At 39.8% G+C, this 18,346-nt stretch overlaps 1 protein-coding gene across 1 annotated transcript in view; it reads right to left on the bottom strand.

Annotated features, from left to right (window-relative positions):
* The window catches only part of LOC122540012 (26S proteasome non-ATPase regulatory subunit 11), a 96,185-nt gene that overhangs the window by 38,965 nt on the left and 38,874 nt on the right, over positions 1–18,346 (bottom strand). Inside the window, exons 5-9 of the mRNA XM_043675300.2 lie at positions 13,922–13,979; positions 9,848–10,042; positions 3,257–3,401; positions 2,608–2,668; positions 155–217 (exon numbers count right to left, since the gene is read on the bottom strand). Of these exons, the coding sequence (XP_043531235.1) occupies positions 155–217; positions 2,608–2,668; positions 3,257–3,401; positions 9,848–10,042; positions 13,922–13,979 (522 nt within the window). The remainder of the gene's footprint in view (positions 1–154; positions 218–2,607; positions 2,669–3,256; positions 3,402–9,847; positions 10,043–13,921; positions 13,980–18,346) is intronic.

An 18,346-nucleotide genomic window follows, 5' to 3' on the forward strand; every position in this document is an offset into this window, starting at 1 on the left:
TATATAATTGTAGTGCAAAGCAAAGGCAAACATATCAATGTATCCTATTACTTAGGAAGTAAAGCCCGAACAAACAGCATCTCTCTCACACTAGGCCCTGCATACCAACCACTGTCAATGAAATTTCACACTAATTATTTTTTGGATAACTTACTCTTTCAAAATCAGCCAGTGATCGATTCTTACTTGCTTTGGCCACACATTTTAGCGAATCAGTCTTAAGATTAAAGAGATAACCGTTAGTGGAGATGAAATTTCTAGTTGTTAAAACATACCAGAGGCAAAAAAAAGAATAACTTAAGGCTATTTAATGACATACCCACCTGTGTCTTAAAAATTACATACATTTCACCCTATATTTCTTCCAAAGGATAGTAACACATGTGAGTGCGTATTTCAGGACCAAGACAAGACAGCAAGCTGATAACTTACTATCCTTGCTATTTCAAACCAACTTCTATTCCAAGTGTTATTTTATGTTTTCCTATGATTTTCCAGTACATTGAGAGTCATTACTAAATTTGATTCTTATGTTGATGAACTTACTTTTTGCCTTCTTGGCCCAGGTTATTTGCATGGGTTATAGTCCACTTAAATACAAAATATATGAACACAACAAATGCTTATGGAAAGACTCATCAAAACAGCCATATACTGAGGTTAAATCCCAGTTCTCCACATCCCTGCACCTCCGCCCTCAGACCCCACCCCTCCGCCCTCAGACCCCACCCCTCCAACCGTAACAAGGACGGACGCCCCTGGTGCTCACCTTCCACTCTACCAACCTTCGCATAAACCAAATCAGCCGCCAACATTTCCGCCACCTCCGAAAAGACCCCACCACCAGGGATATATTTCCCTCCCCACTCCTTTCCGCCTTCTGCAAAGACCGTTCCCTCCGTGACTACCTGGTCAGGTCTACGCCCCCCTACAACCCAACCTCCCATCCTACCACCTTCCTCTGCCACTGCAGGAATTGCAAAACCTGCGCCCACATCTCCTCCCTGACCTCCATCCAAGGCCCTAAAGGAGCCTTGCACATCCAAAGTTTTACCTGCACACCCACCAATATCATTTATTGTATCCGTTGCTCCCGATGCGGTCTCCTCTACATTGGGGAGACTGGACGCCTCCTAGCAGAGCGCTTTAGGGAACATCTCCGGGACACCCGCACCAATCAACCACACCGCCATGAGGCCCAACATTTCAACTCCCCCCTCCCACTCTGCCAAAGACATGGAGGTCCTGGGCCTCCTTCACCGCCGCTCCCTCACCACCAGACGCCTGGAGGAAGAACGCCTCATCTTCCACCTTGGAACATTTCAACCCCAGGGCATCAACGTGGACTTCAACAGTTTCCTCATTTCCCCTTCCCCCACCTCACCCTAGTTCCAAACTTCCAGCTCAGCACTGTCCCCATGACTTGTCCTACCTGCCTATCTTCTTTTCCACCTATCCACTCCACCCTCCTCCTTGACCTATCACCTTCATCCCCTCCCCCACTCACCTATTATACTCTATGCTGCTTTCTCCCAACCCCCACCCTCCTCTAGCTTCTCTCTCCACCCTTCAGGTCTCTGCCTTTACTCCTGATGAAGGGCTTTTGCCCGAAACCTCAATTTTACTGCTCCTCGGATGCTGCCTAAACTGCTGTGCTCTACCAGCACCACTAATCCAGAATCTGGTTTCCAGCATCTGCAGTCATTGTTTTTACCCTTTTTCCCAGTTCTCCACAGACCATCTTTCTTCCATGTTATAAATCATTTCTGAAATGACATGCTCATTTGGTAGTGTCATGGGTAAATGCATCATTAGTGGTGGGACCATGGCAAAAGAAAAATTGTGAATTTGATACTTAATTTTTGATGAATTAGCTAATCGTGGCACAACAGTTGCTGCAATTGACAATCCTAGGCTTTTGGAGCCTGATTAGAAGTGCATGGACAGTATAAAGTTTACATCCATTACTGTTGAGTATTTGCTAAGTCAAGCCTTTTGGATGAGATACAGAGATCTTCTACTTTTAGGAACAGCTTTAGGAGACAGAAAAAGTGGGTGGAAAAATGAACTTGGGCTCAACTACTAATCCAGACATCCAAGCTTAAAGAGAAAAAGGTAGGAAATGGATTCGGATACTACACTGGAATGAAGGCAGAACTATCAATGACCTTTCTCCACATCTGTTTCTCAAAGGCTGTTAATATTGTTTACAAAAATGGTTGCTCAGTAAATGCCTCTAGATAACTCCACCTGGTTTGCTTAACCTGGTCTTTGGTTACCCATTAAAGCTGGTCTATTGAATGAATTATTTCCTGACAATATTTGGGCCTGTCAGCTATTATACTTGTAAAGAAAACGGAAATCAAGTCACCTCCAGGATCTGACTGCATGAATGACAAAACCTTCTGAAAGCAATCAGCCAGTCTATACATGAACAGATTGCTCTGCAATTCCTCACTATGGAATGAGGAAATTAGGTCTTACTCTAGGTAAACGGAGAGTGAAGTATTTAAAACAACCTGAGTTTAAACAGACAAAATCCATTCTTTCCCTCATTTCCTTCCCCATCCTTTTCTGAAATTAAGTAGCACTGACTTTGTACTTTACCTGTCGCCCAGCATATCGGAGGGCAAGCTTCCCACTCACCAATGCCTGGACATCTTCTGGTCTGAAAGAAGATCAAAAGAACACACATTTTGAAAATTGCTACATGAACCATTTTTCTTCAATTATGATTTTCCAAAGCTCACCCTTACAGCAAACTTCATTATTTATAATGGCCTTAGCCCTTTCCAACATAATGCAGAGCATTGTTGGGCAGCACTGCCAAACTGGAACATCCTATCTTTACCAGATATTTCAAGCACTGCAAACAACAGCAATAAAGCTACTGCAACATTAGTGCCACAAGCATGGTCAAAACCACAAGTATGATTGTTTTCGTGATCTTCAACAATAACAGTAAGAGAAAAGGAGAACGCGTTACTAAAATTTTCACTAACGTCAAGAAACTAGTATCAAGTAAATTGCAACACCGAAGCAGTATTATCTCCGGGCCTTCACTTTACAAAGTTTTAGTTTAACATGCCCAACACTTTTCCTACATGAAACATAATGTCAACAGTCGTTAAGAACATGGTTGGTTGTCTACCTGAACTCCACCTTTCTGTACTAACTTCATATCCCTCAATTCCATTATGAATTAAGGGAATGTTGCAAATAAGCAATTTAGATGAGAAAAACCTTTCAAACTTACGTATTTAACATAATTTTGCACAGCAGCATATATTTTAATGCTGTGATAGCTTTGGGGCTATCAATAGAATCATATCCTTCAAATGCCTCATAAAAATAGGAGTAAGCAGTCTTCCAGTCCTTTTCTTCAGCAGCATGGATAATACCTAGAAGCAAAAATATCAGATTAATGCAAAACTAAATTTGTGACCATGTTTGAAGACTGTCTACTTTTTTTTTTTGCTTAGAGCAACTAAATCTTCATTGTATACCTCCATCAGAGGATTACACACAGGCAACTCCATTTGGACAGTTACAAGGTTAAAACAATTACAGCAAGAATACTTCAAAAAACCTGGATTCTTCGACTGCCCAATGAGTAAACTGATTAAGTCAATGAACAAGTAAGCCATAAGAGTTTCAGGTTTGATCTCAAAATTGTACCGACTAACCAGATTTCGGAAAGGGAGCTGACAGATTATGCAACGGACCACAATACTCCTCGATGAGAGAGAAAAAGCTGGTTGGAGTTCATGCACTCAGTCACTAATCAATGACTCCTGCTGGAAATGCAAACAATAGAGTAGATGGTTGAGACTCACATGAAGGATAAATATTTAGTTGTAGTACCAGAAAGAATCTTGTCTTTACAAAAGGTGTTCCAGAAAAGAGTCAACTTTTCAAGTAAAGGGAGTTATGCTGATGGCAAAAGGCTGGGCAAGCAAATAGTCTCTTTAAAAAAGGAAATGATACAGTATAGGAGTCATGTTGAGGCTGTATAGAACGTTGGTGAGGCCTCTTCTGGAGTACTGCGTGCAGTTCTAGTCACCCTCCTGTAGAAAGGATACTATTAAATTGGAGAGGGGTTAGATTTACCAGGACATTGCTAAGAATGGGGGGGTTTGAGTTTTAATATACAATAGTGAGTAGAGTAGGTTCTCTCTCATGTTTTTATTGGGATCTGTCTCTTGGTTAAATTTTTAAAATATAAGCCATAAGTATTAAGTTAGCCTGGAGCAGTGCTTTGTAAAGCAATAAGACAGTGCTATTTCCTTGTTCTGTAGATTGGATAGACCAAAATGGCATTTAGTAGTGATATGCTCTTCTTGTCAGATGTGGGAGTTTCGGGAGAGTTTAAGGGTTACTGAGGATTATATCTGCAATAAATGTCGCTGGTTGTGAATCCTGTCATATCAAATGGATCAGTTGGAGCGACAGAGGCAATGAGGAATTTACAACAGCTAGGGGGTGTGATGGATGGCAGTTATAGAAAGGGTGAAAAAACTGCAGATACAGTCAGATAGATGGGTTAACTCCAAGAAAGGTAGGATAGGCAGGCGGGTAGAACAGGAGACTTCTGTGGCTATTCCCATTTCAAACAAGTACAGGGGAACGTAGGGAATGATGGACTTTCAGGTGAATTTGGCATGAACAGCCAAGATTCTAGTATCAAGACTGGCTCTAACGTAATGAGGGGTACATCGAGTTCCAAGCAATTGATTGTGTTAAGGGACTCTCTAGTCAGGGGCACAGACAGACGTTTCTGCGGCTAGCAGCAAAAAGATCAGGATGGTGTGCTGCCTCCCTGGTACCAGGATCAAGGATGTCTCAGAGCAGGTGCAGAATGTTCTCAAAAAGGGAGAGGAACCAGCAGGAGGTCATTGTACACATCGGTACCAACGACACTGGAAGGGAAAAGGTTGCGATTTTAAAGGGAGAAGAAAGAGGTGGCAGGAATTTAAAAAGGAGATCCTCGAGGGTAGTAATATCTGGATTATTCCTGGTGCTATGAGCTAGTGAGGGTAGGAATAGGAGGATAGAGCAGATGTGAGACTGAAAAGCTAGTGCATGGGATAGGGATTCACATTTTTGGATCAATGGAATCTTTGAGGGTAGAAGTTTTGGGCGGCACGGTGGCACAGTGGTTAGCACTGCTGCCTCGCAGCGCCAGAGTCCCAGGTTCAATTCCCGCCTCAGGCGACTGACTGTGTGGAGTTTGCACGTTCTCCCCGTGTCTGCGTGGGTTTCCTCCGGGTGCTCCGGTTTCCTCCCACAGTCCAAAGATGTGCAGGGTCAGGTGAATTGGCCATGCTAAATTGCCCATAGTGTTAGGTAAGGGGTAAACGTAGGGGTATGGGTGGGTTACGCTTCGGCGGGTCGGTGTGGACTTGTTGGGCCGAAGGGCCTGTTTCCACACTGTAAAGTAATCTAATAAAAAGTGACCTGTACAAGAAGGATGAATTGCAGCTGACTTGGAAGGTGACTAACATACTGGCAGGGGGATTTGCTTGAGCTGCTCGGGAGGACTTAAATTAGTAATGAGGGGTGGTGGGACCCAAGGAGATGCTGAGGAAAGAGATCAATCTGAGACTGGTGCAGTTCAGAGACGTAGTGAGTCAAACAGTCAGGGAGGCTGGAACAAAACAGAGAACAAAGGTAGGACTAATAAATTAAAATGCATTTCTTGCACTGCAAGAGGTCTAACAGGGAAGGCAGCTAAACTCAGGGCATGGTTAGGGAAATTGGACTGGGACATTGTTGCAATTACAGAATCATGGCTCAGGGATGGACAGGACTGGCAGCTTAAAGTTGCAGGATACAAATGCTATAGGAAGGATAGAAAGGGAGGCAAAACAGGGAGGAGCAGCGGCACTTTTGATAAGGGATAGCATTACAGCTGTACCGAGGGAAGATTTTCCCAGAAATACATCCAGAAGTGTTTTTTGGGTGAAACTAAGAAATAAGAAACCTTATTAGGATTGTATTATGGGCCGCCTAATAGTGAGCAGGAAATTGAGAAACAAATTTGTAAGGAGGAGATTTCCGTTATCTGTAAGAATAATAGGGTGGTTATGGTAGGAGATTTTAACTTTCCAAACATAGACTGGACTGCCATAGTGTTAAGGGTTTAGATGGAGAGGAATTTGTTAAGTGTGTACAAGAAAGTTGAGACAGTATATGAATGTATCTGCAAGAGAAGGGGCAAACCTGACCTACTCTTGGGAATAAGGCAGGGCAGGTGACGGAGGCATCAGTGTGGGGGGGAACTTTGGGGTCAGTGACCATAATTCTATTAGTTTTAAAACAGTGATGGAAAAGGATAGACCGGATTTAACAGCTGAAATTCTAAATTGGAGATAGGCTAATTTTGACAGTTTGAGGCAAGAACTTTCAAAAGCCGATTGGGTGCAGGTGTTCGCAGGCAAAGGGACCGCTGGAAAATGGGAAGCCTTCAGAAATGAGATAATGAGTGTCCAGAGACAGTATATTCCTGTTAGGGTGAAAGGAAAAGGTTGATAGGTGTAGGGATTACTGCATGACTAGAGAAATTGAGGGTTTGGTAAAGAAAAATGAGGTAACATATGTCAGATATAGACAGGAGAGATCGAGGGAATCCTTAGAAGAGTACAAAGGCAGTAGGAGTATACTTAAGAGGGAAATCAGGAGAGCAAAAAGGGATAGCTTTGGCAAATTGGGTTAAGGAGAAGGAGCCACAGGAGATTGGTGTGGTGTGGGGGGGGGGGCGGAAGAGGAAAGAGAGAAGAGATATTAAATGATTATTTTGCATCACTCTTTACTGTGGAGAAGGACATGGAAGATATAGAATATAGGGAAATAGATGGAAGTGCTACATGCCTTGAAATGTATAAAAGTGGATAAATCCCCAGGACCTGATCAGGGGCTCCCTACAACTCTGTGGGAAGCTAGGGAAGTGATCCTGGGCCTCTTGCTGAGATATTGGAATCATCGATAGTCATAGGAGAGGTGCCGGAAGACTGGAGGTTGGCTAATGTGGTGCCACTGTTTAAGAAGGGTGGTAAGTACAAGCCAGGGAATTATAGACCGGTGAGCCTGAAGTCAGTGGTGGGAAAGTTTTGGAGGGAATCCTCAGGGACAGAATTTACACATATTTGGAAAGGTAAGGACTGATTAGGGATAGTCAACATGGCTTTGTGCGGGGGAAAATTATATCTCATGAACTTGATCGAATTTTTTGAAAAAGTAACAAAGAGGATTGCTGAGGGCAGAGCGGTGGATGTGATCTATATGGACTGCAGTAAGGCATTCAATAAGGTTCCCCATGGGAGACTGGTTAGCAAGGCTAGAAATATGGAATACATTGAGAACTAGCCATTTGGAAACAGAACTGGTTCAAAAGTAGAAGAGGGTGGTGGTGTAGGGTTGTTTTTCAGACTGGAGGCCCGGGGCCCCAGGATTAGTGCTGGATCCACTACCTTTCGTCATTTATATAAATTGATTTGGATATGAACATAGGAGGTATAGTAAGTCAGTTTGCAGATGACACCAAAATTGGAGGTGTGGTGGACAGTGAAGAAGGTTACCTCAGATTACAACCGGATCTTGATCAGATGGGCCATTGGGCTGAGCAATGGCAGATGGAGTTTAATTTAGATAAATGCGAGGCGCTGCATTTTGGGAAAGCAAATCTTAGCAGAACTTATACACTTAATGGTAAGATCCTGGGGTGTGTTGCTGAACAAAGAGACCTTGGAGTGCAGGTTCAAAGCTCCTTGAAAGTAGAGTTCCAGGTAGATAGGATAGTGAAGGCAGCATTTGGTATGCTTTCCTTTATTGGTCAGAGCATGGGTACAGGAGTTGGGAGGTCATGTTGCAGCTGTACAGGACATTGGTTAGGGCACTTTTGGAATATTGCGTGCAATTCTTCTCCTTCCTGTAGGAAGGATGTTGTGAAACTTGAAAGGATTCAGAAAAGATTTAAAAAGTTGTTGCCAGGGTTTAAGGATTTGAGCTATAAGGAGGGGCTGAATAGGCTGCGTTTGTTTTCCCTGGAGCATCGGAGGCTGAGGGGTGACCTGAGTTTTATAAAACTGAGAGGCACGGATAGAAATAGACAAAATCTTTTCCCTGAGGTGGGGGTGTCCAGAACTAGAGGGCATAGGTTCAGGGTGAGAGGGGAAAAGATATAAAAGGGACCTAAGGGGCAATTCTTTCACGCAGAGGGTGGTGCATGTATGGAATGAGCTGCCAGAGGAAGTGGTGGAGGCTGGTACAATTACAACATATTAAAAAGGTACCTGGATAAGTATATGAAAAGGAAGGGTTTAAGAGGGATATGGGCCCAAGTGGTGGCAAATGGGACGAGATTAGGTTGGGACATCTGGTCGGCATGGACAAACTGGACCGAAGGGTCTGTTTCCATGCTGTATATCGCTATGACAATGAGTATAACTTTTTTTTTAACAAATAAAAAGCATAATGGCTCATGTGTGGAGTGAACTGCCAGAGAAAGTGCAGCTACAGTTACAACATTTCAAAAACATTTAGCTATGTACATGCACAGGAACGTTTTGGAGGAATATGAGCCAAGTGGGACTAGTTTAGTTTGGGAACATGGTTGCCATGGACTAGTTGGGCCAAAGATTTTTATGCTGTATGACTCTACGACTATGACTCTAAGACTCTCTGCAGTACGGAATTTCCAAGCCAGATTGTCTTATACAAAACAACACCAACATTTTGGAATACAACTGATGATCGTAATGCTGAAAAGGAAGCTTTAAGAGGGTAGACTTGCATGTTGAACACACCTTTCAGGCCCCTAACTGTACCACAATACAGTCAATTTGGGAACAGGCAAGTCCCACAAATAGCAACATGATGACAACCAGGTTTTAGTGATCTTGGTTTGAGGATAAATATTTATCTGCAAGAACTTCCCAGCCTTTTTTGAACGAAAAAGATGTGCCACAAAATGTGGCACATGTTGAGAAGCTGGGCAACATCTTTGTTTTCCATCCCATTAGAAAAACAGTTCCAACACAGCATCACTCCTCAGTATTCTCAAGTGTCAAACTAAGTTATACAGTAAAATCTCTACAATCTCTGAACCAATGATCTTCTGACTCAAGAAGAGTGATCAACTGTGTCAATGCAAAATGATATACCTGTTATCTCAACTAAAGGGTTACTATAAATTACTAAAACTATTCTAACTTCCAGGATTCATTGATAACGTTGCAACATGTGGCATAACATTTTATGGCTTTACACACCACACGTAACATTGCATTTTCTTCGATAAATTTCAGGTAGAAGCATAGCCTATAAAACTACTTTCACTCAATTTCATCCATGACAATTCTGTAATCACTGAAATTCATCCTTTAGCTGTATACAAATGTGGCAGCAGTAACAACTGTCCGTGAGTATGCTCCTCAGGTTTCACACTCCTATGTCTGTATCCTGGTCTGAAAATCTCACAGCAATAGAGAAGCTGGCTCTCTGATAAGAACTGTGCTCAATAGCAAACATGCTGTCAAATGGATGAAGCCCTTACTGTTTGTTAGTAACAACAACCCCAAAATGGCTCATAACACACACTCCCTGCTTTGTGTGCTTTCTCTAGGCTATTTCTGACCTGCTTCCAACCTCTCTCAAAAGAGGTTGCATTTGTAACTGTTGGATTCTGCACTTGACTCCAGACTGCGCACACACTCATGAGCAAGGACTTATTGTGAAATGACCACATTGACATCATAGCCTTAAAAGACAGAAAAACAGAAGGAAAATTTCTACTATAATGCATTAAAGAAAATGCTAAAAATTTAGAAGTTTTATTTTTGTTCCATACCTGACTGCATATCAAGTGCAGCCTGTAGTTTGGGTGGGCAATAGATTGCATTTGCAGTTGTTCGTGCAGAGGTCAGGGCAGCCCGTGCTTTTGGCAAGTTACTCAGAGCATGATATGTTTTACTCTCCAACAGCTGAACTTCCACCAATAGTGCCTTATCATCCATCTTCTTCAGCTCACGAAGCAATTGCGATCCTGAAAAATATTAAAAAATTTAGTCTAGTTTTACTCAAATAAACAAACTAAGTTTGTAACGAGGCAGGATTTTACTGATGATCCTCATGGCTGAACTATTATTCTTTATTTCAGTATAACTCAAAAATATTTCTGAAAATGGATTAATGCAGGTTTGAAATGATATTAATCCTACTGGTGAACAAGTTGAATTAAGGGAAGTTTTATTTTAAACCTAAATACAAAAAGACATTTTACCTTTAAACAATTTCCTGCTCATCTGCCCAATTGTCACAGTTTATGACTCATTAGAGCAGGGTGATCAACAACTTGCATTTATTTAGTTCCTATGACATAGAAAAAAAAAGGTCAGCAGTGCCTCACAGGTGGAAATGGAAGACACTGAGCCTCTGTGGGAGAAGGTTAGGAAAGATGATAAATAAAACCAGTTTAAACTGTGGTCAGAAAACTATAATCAGGGATGATTATTGATCCTATTAAGTCCAGTGCTCCAGGTGCTAATTTTTTTCTGACAAGTTTGCCTCTTTAAAACTTGATGAGCTGGCAGATTGAAGACAGTTACCCAATAACAGCTGCACCCTGATTTAGGTTCAATAACAAATTAGCTCTTTTCCAATAATGGATTTGTAGAGTTTTCAAAAGGATACTTACAGAAATGAACAAGGGCTAGGGGAGAGAATAATGCAATGGAGGCAAGCAGCAAGAATAAACTACGCAAGTAACACCTGTGGCATCAAGATAGGAGTTGAGCAGAGAGCAGCTTTGCTACTGACTCCTTTTTGTGGTGGGGGTAAACAACTGCTTTATTATTCTTTTAAGGACCATTTACACAAAAATAAATCATACATACAATGAGATCAGGAAACTGGAAGAAAATTCAAATTGAGCATTAACTTTGAATAGAAGTCAAAAGGAACCTTAAAAATCTGCATTTACTAAGCAACCAATCACAAAAAGTAAACAACTTCATTTTAAAACAGCTTGGAGAAAGCAGAACAGTACTTTTTAAAATTAATATTTAAAAGTTATAACTCTTGTCACTAAGAAAGTTCCAAGATTAATAGCTTCAGAAATGCAAATTTAGACAACTGTGTTGATTGTAGCTTTATGGGCTACTCGTCTTAAAATGCCAAATCCCTGGATTAAAATATATTGCAAGAGCAAAACATAAATATTACTAAATTAGTTAGCATTATAGCATCATGAGCTTAGAGATTCTTCATCTCAGATACAAAGACCTCAAGATATTTATTCTAATTGAGTAAACTATATCAAAACGATTGTGAAATATTCACGGCAATGTAGGAGGAAGAAAAGACCACCTAGTTCATAGTATGTTGTTTGCTTCACTCTTACATCATCTGTACCTTAACTTTACTCCACACCCATTAATATTCTTGCTCAAGGTACAATCGTGTCTCAAAAATCTCAGCTGACCAAACATTAATGGCCATTTTAAGATACAGATTTCCAAATTCATTGTAACTATTTAATTAGATAGAGAACCCATGAACAATGAGAGGTGGTGGAGACAATGCTGAACTGACAAGGAAGATATGATGCTTGGGTTTTGTACTGCTGTTTAAAGCTTTCAAGAAATCTCAGAATTGAAAAATAAATTGTCAAAATGGCTGCTAGTATAACACTCTAGAAGGAACACAAAAAGCAGTCAGTCAATCATACTAATGAGGATTTTAATTTTTGAGCCAAATCTGTTACAATGTCTTCTGCAGTAATTTGATCCCACAATGTCTTTCAAGTCTGAATTGTTTAGTAACATAAATTACATCACTGTATTGTCAGTCAATGTCCAGACTTTACCCCAGTCCTTTCCAGCTACTAGCGAAATCACCTCCAGGGGAAGAAAGAAAATCTGACACAATCAATTTCAATGTACTAAAACAAAACTATCTCCTACATTAACTATGCTTTCTCTTTCAGAAAAAGCTCAACAGGGTAACAGATTTTCGGTCCACCAGATTTCTTCTCACCTAATGAGTACACACGCACACCTCCAGCAACAGTCAAGAATTAGAGCACTGGTGAATTTTTCTAATTCTAAAACAAGCTCATTAAGGAAATTGTAACTGTTGAGACAACGCAAGTCAACAGATCAGACTTTGAGCCAGACACTCTTCTGGACACACATTTAGCTGGTCATTGATTAAACCCACTCAGCTATTATAGGAATACCTTCAAAAACATACAGGCCAAAAATGCTTCTCTGGTCAAAATATTGGAGGACAATCTGTTCTTCAGCCAAAAGTGTGGCTGCACTGATATCAACTCGAAAATGGAGGAACACACTATCAATATCTAACTAACTTGCTCTTGATACATCAACACTTCAACCACGCTTTATTTCTAATAGAATGGCTGTAAATTTTTATTAGGGGAGAAGACAAGAATATGTCACGATATAAAAATTGTGCTGTAACTTTAAATAGCTGGGAGGTCATTAGTTCTTTTTTTAAAAAGCAGAAATACAAAATTACTCCTTTAGCAATGACAGCTGGCTGCCTAGCAAAGCAAGGTTGAAAACAATGGTGTGAAGCAGATGCACTAAATGGAAATCCATGATCAAGACCTGTTAGACTAATAATGGTTTAATATGTAGACAAAATGAAGGAAAATGTCTACACAGAAATAACATGTATTACCTTTAAGTATGATGGGCAGAGTTGAGTGCTAATAAATTTTTCTAATTGTCAGCTTTCTTATTCCCTTTCTCTTCTCAACAAAACAATTTAATATCTGCCAACTACTAAACTTTTGCAGCACATGCATAATCAGAATAGGAAGGGTTTGGAATGTCTACCCCAAACATCTATGTAAAGCTATGAAAAAAAACTGAAATTAAAAAAAATGGTTTGTGAAAAGCCAGCACTTCTGTACCAACTCAAATTCTGTAATTAAATCTAATTACATTCCAATAGTGTACTGGCCTCTACTGGGCAGTGCAAATGCATCAATGATGATTTGAAATGACAGCAAGTTATGAAAATTTATAGAGGCCTGCCCTCTAGTGGAGCTTCTATGTTATAGATATAACAAAAAGATGTGCAAACTCAACAGAGACGAACCATGAAAATAAGAACCAAAATTGCAAAGGATCACTGACTTAAGAAAAAGGTTTGTGAAGAATATGACAAGACATTGAATATTACATAAATGAAGAAAAAATGGTTTGAAACAAACACACTGATCTCATTTTAAACTGGGGTCAGAAATATACTTCCACTTTAAGCCTGGTGACAACACTTCAAGCTTACTGTGAAATTCTTTGACAAAAATATTGCAACAAGACCTATATGAATAGAGTATTCTTCCCAAACTTTCAAAGAACAAATATGGAAGCTAGCTGGCTTACCCCAAAATCTGTCTCATGATATTTAACACTATGTTGACAAATCAGATTTGAATTCACATATCATACAATTTAAAGCGAGTGCACTTGAAATGAATGCCTCAAGTGTTAACTAATGTTATTATAATTTCCGCTGAAAGCAGCATTACATTATTACAGAGATGCTACTCCACTACCGAGTTGGTAGGTTAAGAATCGTCTCATTTAAGTATCAGTCCACAAGATTCATCCCAAAACAGCTTAAAGCAGTCTCTAAAGATTTCAAACAAATACCAAAGTCCACCACTTTTTGGAACAGACTTAAACCAGCGGCAAATAACCTGTGCGCTGATTAATTACCATCAACACTTTAAAAATTAGAAAGCCAAATAAAGCAAAATGGAGGAAAGTCTTGCATTCTAATTGTCCTGCAAGTTTTGATTGAAGTTTCAAATGCAACCCACCCCCACCATAATACTGCTACAGTTCCCAGACTATCTACCCAATAGATGAAAGGCAGTATCAATAGTTACCTAATTGCAATGCCTCCTGGTACCTCTTAGTGTCAAAGTACAGAGAAACCAAGCGAGCCTGTATAGGAAATATTAAAATAGTTAAAATGTGTGTGTTTCAACTGAAGTTTGTACTCAAATTATTAAAGTGCAATACTTTGGGAAGTACAGTAAAAATGCTAGAGACCTTTAACTCAGTTGCCAAAACTTTTGTATCTTTATTTAAAATGTAGGCCTGACTATTCCTATTTGACAGCCATCCTAAAGTCCTGAAAACAGTTTGCTAAAGTAACAATGATAATAACGTCAGATGCATGCTAACAAAAATTAGAAAAAAAATGAAGTTTTGCTGCAGCAGGGAGATCAAATTACTTCTTCATATCTTGCAGGAAGATCACCACCTGCAAGTTCCCTTCCAAGGTTCTTGCCATCCTGGACTTGGAAATACATCACCATTCCTTCAGCGGGTCAAAATCCTGGAATTCCATTCTGACACAATTGACAGTCTACCTAAAGGAAATGGACTGCAGCAATTCAAAGCACTAGCTCATCACCAGCTTAAAAAGGGCAACAGCCGAAGGTTATGAATAAATCTGATGGCAAATGTATTCAAATTTCAAGGAACTACTGTGGATAAAATTTAACAATTATCAATTAAATATAACTGATTACTATTCAAAAGCACGTCCGCAGAGCTAGTATGGAAAGTCTAAGTGGAACAAATGGAAATTCTACAAAAATGCCACTCATTAGATGGTACCTTTAAGCCACTTAAAAGAACCTCAACACCAAGATCAAAAAGAATTAACTGCAACGCACCAGTTAATAATTGGAACAAACTATGTTCACCATATTGGTGAGTCTGCAAAAAGCACTCAAAAAACATCAAAATACACAAATGCGGTTCTTAATACGAGTTAAAAATACAAGTGTCAAGATAAAAAAAAAGTTACCGCAATAACCACGGCAGCAAAATAGCGCTCACTATGATTTTATTAAAAACAATGCTCATCAATAGCATTTGCACGGGTAAATTTCCAGATTATCACTAGGAACTGCATATGCTAGCCAAACTAATCAGAAGAGATAGTTCAGATCTCAACCAAACCAATTTCAATTTCAGTTATCTTCATAAATACAATCATGCTTCTCCTCATGTCCACACGCTGTTCCCTATAGACTGAAAATGCGACTTTAGATACAGAGTTGACATTGTACAGATTTTCAAATGGTCAAACCAAACATTTCAATTATTGTATTTAGTCTACAAATTAAACTTGAATCAGAGATTTCCTTTCAAAACCCAGAATATTATTGCAACTACAACTCAATATAGTAATTAAACCTCCCTAGAGTCAAAGGCAATTCAATAGAGAATCTCTTATAGGACATTAAATGCACATTGAAAGCAAAAAATACATTGCTTACTACGAATACCAAATCTATTTGGTATCGCACGTTGAGATTCATATGGTTTATGGGGTCTCCCTTAGTGCTATACAAGACTGACTTATCAAAAACAAAGGCAATTTATCATACTCTGTATAGGTGCAGCACAGGAGGTGACCATGCGGTCTCATTAAGAGCAACTTAGACAATTTCACTTTCATGCAATCTTTAACATTTTTAAATCTGCAAATTCCCTTGGTACAAATCAAATTTCCTTTTTGAAGTCACAATCTTATCTGCCTCCAATACACTGCAGCAATTAATTCCTGATCCAAACTACGAGGTGTCAGAATATTTTTCCTCATTTTATGGTTGATTCCTTTGTTAACTGATGTCCACCGATGGGAACACTTGTCTACCAAAATCTGTCCAGACCATTCATAATGTTGAGCACTTCAGTCAAATCCAACCCCCACCCCCCCCCCCCCACCCCCCCAATTCAGCCTTTCAAGAACAATCCCATTTTCCTCCAATCTATGTAACCAAAGTTCTTCATTTCTAGAATTATGGGCTGCATGGTGGCTCTGTGGTTAGCACTGCTGCCTCACAGCACCAGGGACCCGGGTTAGATTCCGACCTCGGGCGACAGTCTGTGTGGAGTTTGCACACTTCTCCCTGTGCCTGCATGGGTTTCCCCCAGATGAATTGGCCAGACTAAATTGCCCATAGTCTTAGGTGCATTAGTCAGGGATACAGGATAGGGTAATGGGTGTGGGTGGGTCATTTTTCGGAGGGTCGATGTAGACTTGATGGGCCGAATGGCCTGTTTCCACACTGTAGGGAATCTAATCTAATCAAAACGTCTCATGCATCTTTTTGCAGCTCTATAAAGGCCTTCAGTCTTCGAAAAGCATGCAGAAGTGAACGGACAGTTCCATTTGATGCTGAACAGGGTTTTTCAAGGTTCACCACAAAGTTGTTGCTTTTGTACTCCATCCTTGTATTCATAAAGTCTGGCATTAAGTATACCTTTGAAACCATTTTCATGCATTTGTGCACATTTACCCCCAAGTCTCTACATCGCCTTTAATATTGTTTCTTCTCATCCATGCGACAAAACGCAACACTTCATACTATTCTGAACAAACTTTCTTCTAGCATGTGTCCACTAACTTAATCAAATTAAGTCTGTCCCCTTGAGGTCCATCCCTTTTCTCTTTCACAGTGAACAATACTTTCAAGTTTTGTATTATCTGCACATCACATATCATTAATATCAAATTAAGATGATGGATTTATATCCACACTACACTCAGAAATGGTCTACAGATCTCTAAGTGATGTTTCATACAAAGCTACAAATTTGAAAAAAATTGTCTTCAAAAATGAGTGCAACAGAAATGGCAAAAATTGGAGTAGGTGAAGATATGAAACCTCCTTAAATTGTACATTACTGACCTACTGAACTTAATTCATTTACTTGAATCCCAAGAATGTAATGCAAGTCTGCCAAGTCAAAAGCTTACCAATCCAATCATGGACACCAAATTTGGATATTTAACCTGACAGGACAGAATACTGTTAGAATCCAGCTCCTCTCTGCCCAACACAATTTACTATTACCTTCCAGCATTATACAAAATGGAGTAGGAATACTCTTCACTCAAATTACTGGTCTGTTCCTGTAAGTATTTAATCAATGAATCAAGACTGCTGGTTGTTCCACAGGCCATTGGAGCACAACGGTACGTGTGATTCAGATATTAGGTCATCAAGGCTGTCTGAAAAGATCAATCTCCCATTGTCAAGCATGTTAATTTGACCACAAAAGGTGACAGGATGCTAGTACATCACTGCTCCTTTTCTGACTGCTCACTAGATAACTGGTATGTGATGGTCAGCCACTGAGTGAAATATAAGCTTGAAACTGTTTCCAATGATGGCATCCAATAGAATTATGTAAAGTTTGAATGAATGGCAAGTGGGTAGATTTGCAAAAGTGCTGCAAGTCTTCCGACTGTCTGTGGGTTCATGAAGCTTAAGTGAATATCCTGAATAAAATCCAAGCTCAATGTGTTTCCAACATAAGAAATAAGAGCCAATAAGATCGCGGTCTCAGCTCCACTTGCCCACCCTGCCACCATAACCCTTAATTCCTTTACTGGTTGAAAAAGTCTTTGTTTTAAAAACATTCAATAAGGAAGCCTCAACTACTTCATTGGGCATGAAATTCCATAGGTTCACAACCCTCTGGGTGAAGAAGTTCCTTCTCAATTCAGTCCTAAATATGCTCTAAATTTGAGGCTATGCCTTCTTGTCCTAGTTTCGCCTGCCAGTGGAAACATCCTCTCTACTTCTAACTTATCTATTTCCTTCATAATTTTATGCTTTTTCTAGATTCTCACCTCATTCTTCTACACAAGAAAAGTACACTTCTGTACAAGAGTACAGAATGTTGAAAATCTTGGGATGACATAAAAAACAGTACATTTGCCTCAGATGCGAATTATTTAAACCTCATTTAAAACCTCACTACTTCAGACAATAATCCTGGCAATTAAATTTTGCTCTTTTTCAGTATACCCAAGGTTCTTAATATATTTAACTTGTATCCTGGAGATGGAAGGAAAAATGAGGAAAAAAAGATACTATATTTATACTGCAATCAGTAACGCATCTCAATTGAAATATCCCTTCTTTAGGAAAAGTATATACCTCAAAATGAATCCAGCTCTCTAGCCTCAAATAGGTTACTTCAAGGTGAACCAACGATCATTAGTATTTATATGTATAATCAAGATCATTTCTTCTTGCCAAGAGTAGCTTCTCGTCATTTACCACATCATTCAAGCCTGAATCTCATTTTACTAAGTGTCGAATTTACTCCCCACGATAGCTAAAATAGCTGATTACACTCCTATAGCTTTGCCAACACTAAAACAGATGGTCTGAGTCAAACACATGACTCAAAATTTCCTCCAGATACAAGTGCTTCCACATATTTGTGTCACCACTTTAAACAGTGCTGTACTATCACTCCACTGGACATTTTTACTT

Source organism: Chiloscyllium plagiosum, unplaced genomic scaffold (genome assembly GCF_037043375.1).
Source record: "Chiloscyllium plagiosum isolate Xiang-an unplaced genomic scaffold, Cpla_swu_hap1 HiC_scaffold_32, whole genome shotgun sequence".
NCBI lineage: Eukaryota > Metazoa > Chordata > Chondrichthyes > Orectolobiformes > Hemiscylliidae > Chiloscyllium > Chiloscyllium plagiosum.